At 39.2% G+C, this 3,344-nt stretch overlaps 1 protein-coding gene across 2 annotated transcripts; it reads left to right on the top strand.

Annotated features, from left to right (window-relative positions):
• Positions 1–711: 711 nt before the first annotated feature.
• cenpo (centromere protein O) lies at positions 712–3,338 on the top strand. Of its 2 annotated transcripts, none has more exons than XM_020607993.1 (6): positions 712–847; positions 1,024–1,190; positions 1,462–1,612; positions 1,850–2,121; positions 2,642–2,801; positions 3,023–3,338. In XM_020607993.1, the coding sequence occupies exons 1-6, from the start codon at positions 826–828 to the stop codon at positions 3,130–3,132; spliced, it is 882 nt and encodes a 293-aa protein (XP_020463649.1). In that variant the 5' UTR covers positions 712–825; the 3' UTR covers positions 3,133–3,338. The 2 variants fall into 2 exon arrangements, with proteins under 2 accessions (XP_020463649.1, XP_020463650.1); XM_020607994.1 differs by having other exon boundaries at positions 715–847; positions 1,024–1,175.
• Positions 3,339–3,344: the final 6 nt, after the last annotated feature.

Genomic DNA, 3,344 nt, shown 5'->3' with positions numbered 1-3,344 from the left:
AGTTGGACAAAAACAAGTCACAAATGTGTAGCATTTTGCTTTGGGAAATAGTAGTTACCCATATTTGCTAGTATGTGACATTTTAAAAACAAAGATTTCCATTGACTGCCCCCTTGCAACTTGCCAGAGCCGAAGGTATCATGAGGAATCAGTTCAACTCAAATCCAAACATACAGTAACAGTACAGTAAGAAATAATGCAGGCATATTAAAACGACTTAATTTGAAGAGCTGCTGCTGTAATTTTAGTTACATTAGCTATAAATAGAACTAATGGACGTAATCCTCTGCTGATTCAAATGTATAAATGCAACTACTTACTGCATCCACTGAGCCTCAAATCTCTGATAACTATTTAACTGAACTGACTATGTGGAAACATGAACATAAACGAAACCTTTGTCAAAACATCATTACACGTAGTGCAGTAATAATATGTAAACATGCATTTAAAAAGAATCACCTCCGCCCGATAGCTGTCATGGGTGTCATGGCACAATGCTATCTACTATGAGACAGCAACTGGAGTATCCAAGTCTGTGGCTGCAGAAAATACAGTGGACTCATTTTATAAACGGTAAACTCTCGTGATTAGTCTTTTCTGCTGTACTCGGAAAATGTTTAACTTACTATCTGGTTAATCTCTCAACCCACGTTCCATGTGCTCACAACCTGTTTTGAATTCACTTCCGGGGTTGTAGCTGGGGGCTGGCCTACAGCAGTGACGTAAGAGCCGCGAAAATCAAAAAATATCAACTTGGAGTGACTAATTCTATCCGAGTAGCTACATTATTCGGCTCAAAATAAACGAAACAACAGGGGAACCATGGATGGAGCGGATTCTAAAGGTAACTTTGTCCGTACTACGATAACTAGCTTACTGAAAATGCTAGCTATCTTTTACAAGGCTTTGTTGTGATGCTGTTAGCTAATGCTATCTTAAGCAAGCAATGCAGCTTTTGAGCCTAATATCGACAACTCTCACCTTTTTATTTTGGAGTTAATAGGAATATTTTATTCTCAGGTGTTCTGAATCAGCTGAGTGTGCTGGAGGTTCGGGCAAGAAGCCGTAATACTCAGCCTCAGCAGCAGTGTTGTGTGAAAGAGCTACGGGCTAAAGCAGAAGCGCTGAAGATCCAGCGAGACCAGCTGGAGGCAGAGGCACAGATACACAAGGTGCCAGGATTCATGGTGACAGAAAAGATTGATTTAAAAGTGAAGGGAGGATGCTTTCAAAAATAATGTCCAGGGAGAACATTATTGCTGAACTGTAGAAAGTACGATTTATGGCAGAACTGTGCAGTGAAATTGCAGTAGGTGTACTGAACAAGTAGGTGCCAAGGCATCGTAGCTATTTCATGTAATAAGATCTGTGTTGTTGAGGCATCTCACTGAGCACTGCTGCCTGTTGGAGCAAACCCATATGTCACCCTGGGTTGCTGGTTACACTGTCCTGCTATAGGTTCTTCACAAACTGAGGATGTCTATGGAAAAACAGTGTCCGCATGAAGAAGAGGAAGCGATGGATGAAGAGTCTGAGAACACACAGCTTTTGCAGCTAATGGCCAGACATACACAACTGAAAGACCTTCTGTATGCTCATCATGTCATTGGTACTGGAGAACACAAATTATTATTATTATTATTATTATTATTGTGTTTTTGCATGTCATTTACCTAGTTATTGTTTAATTAAGATAAGATAATCCTTTATTGACATTGTAACACATACAACGAGAATGACATCAATGCCATCTAAATATAATATATGGATGTCCTAGATATGTGTATTATCAGTCTGTCTTAATCCTCTGTCCTCACCTTCTCTGTTTATCTGTTGATGTTACTAGGTGGGTACGATGTCATAAAGACTCCTCAAAGCAAAGGAGTCTGCATGTCCCTGACGACGGCTTACGAGGGCATTTATTTAGACACCTACAACCTGGAGATAGACCTGAAACACAAGCTGACGATCACCCGTCATAACATCCCACCCTTTATTCCCCTGAAAGACCTGGCTAAACAGAGCAACATGCAGACAAATATAAGAGCTTTTCTGGACACACTCAGCCTGCATCTCAATGCTTTTACTGGTCGCAAGCAGCAGCTGAAGTTTGTTAAGGTGCGAGGCTACTTTTTAATTAATGTCTCACAAAATGTTTCAGAGTAGTTTTCAGTAGTTGTTAAGAGGCTGTGGTGGTACCACCCTCAAATACAAAACAACGAGACTGAGTCAGGTTTTAGCACCTGCCTGGACAGCCTTTAAACAAGTCTCTTTGGGTTTTGGACTGTGTGTCAGACAAAATAAAGAATTAAATACATTTTATGGACCAAAATATTAACTGGGAAAATAATCTGCAGCCTATAAAACATATATGCGCTGCGGTTTCTTTTTGCTATTCTGACAACATACTGTTATGATACTAGTATATCTGGGATAAGCTGACACTGGCCAAATGAACTTAATTTTCTTATACCACAACATTTAAGAAAGTTTAGGCGAAGAAACTCTGTACACTACTGCTTTAAGTTTCTCTCATAGGAAGCAGAACTGTGGTAAAATTAACAGTCTCATAGTAGGATTGCATATTATTTTTCCTCAGAGAATATCACACTGACCCTGTCCTACTGCTTGTTTATAGGAGCAACATCAGTCCATCACAGTGATGGAGAGTAATGTTTTGTGTTCAAGATTGGTGCTGATGTTCACTGTGCCAAGAGGGAAGAATGCGGTACTCTGCAGACTGGACTACACAGACCACACCAGATGTCTTCCCACAGGAGTCCAGTTTGTATGTGAAGGTAGGACTGTTAAAACTAAAAAAGATATGTGTGAGATATACCGATTACCTATAACATTATGACCACTGACAGGTGGAGTGAATAACATTCATTAGCTCATTACAATCAGTGGCGTATATTAGGCAAATTTAAAAATGGTATCACTAATTCATTTTCTAAAATATATGGGTATTATGGACTCACATGTCATTGTAATATTCAATATTTTTATACTTTGGCAGATGAGGAGCTTCTTGATTCTCCAGAGTGGAAGAAGAACTGCAGCCTACTCAAAGAAACACCTGTGCACAAAGCTTTGACAACCATGAAAAAGAATGGGAGTATTGTGTAATTTATTCAGAAGTGAAGCATTGAATGTGTATAAAAAGCAGTGTTTTTACACTTTCATAGAAATGCACATACTCATTGTTTATAATGAAATGCTATCAGTTAAACTTTTTGTGCATTGAGGAATGGTGGTGTCAATAGTGACTCCAAACATTCAGGTGACCCTCTTGTGTAACATTTCCCTCTGAATAAATGTCATCCTCTCCTTTACCTTTC

The sequence above is a fragment of the Monopterus albus genome, unplaced genomic scaffold, assembly GCF_001952655.1.
Source record: "Monopterus albus unplaced genomic scaffold, M_albus_1.0 scaffold90.1, whole genome shotgun sequence".
Classification (NCBI taxonomy): domain Eukaryota; kingdom Metazoa; phylum Chordata; class Actinopteri; order Synbranchiformes; family Synbranchidae; genus Monopterus; species Monopterus albus.
This window is presented reverse-complemented; position numbering and strand designations above follow the sequence as displayed.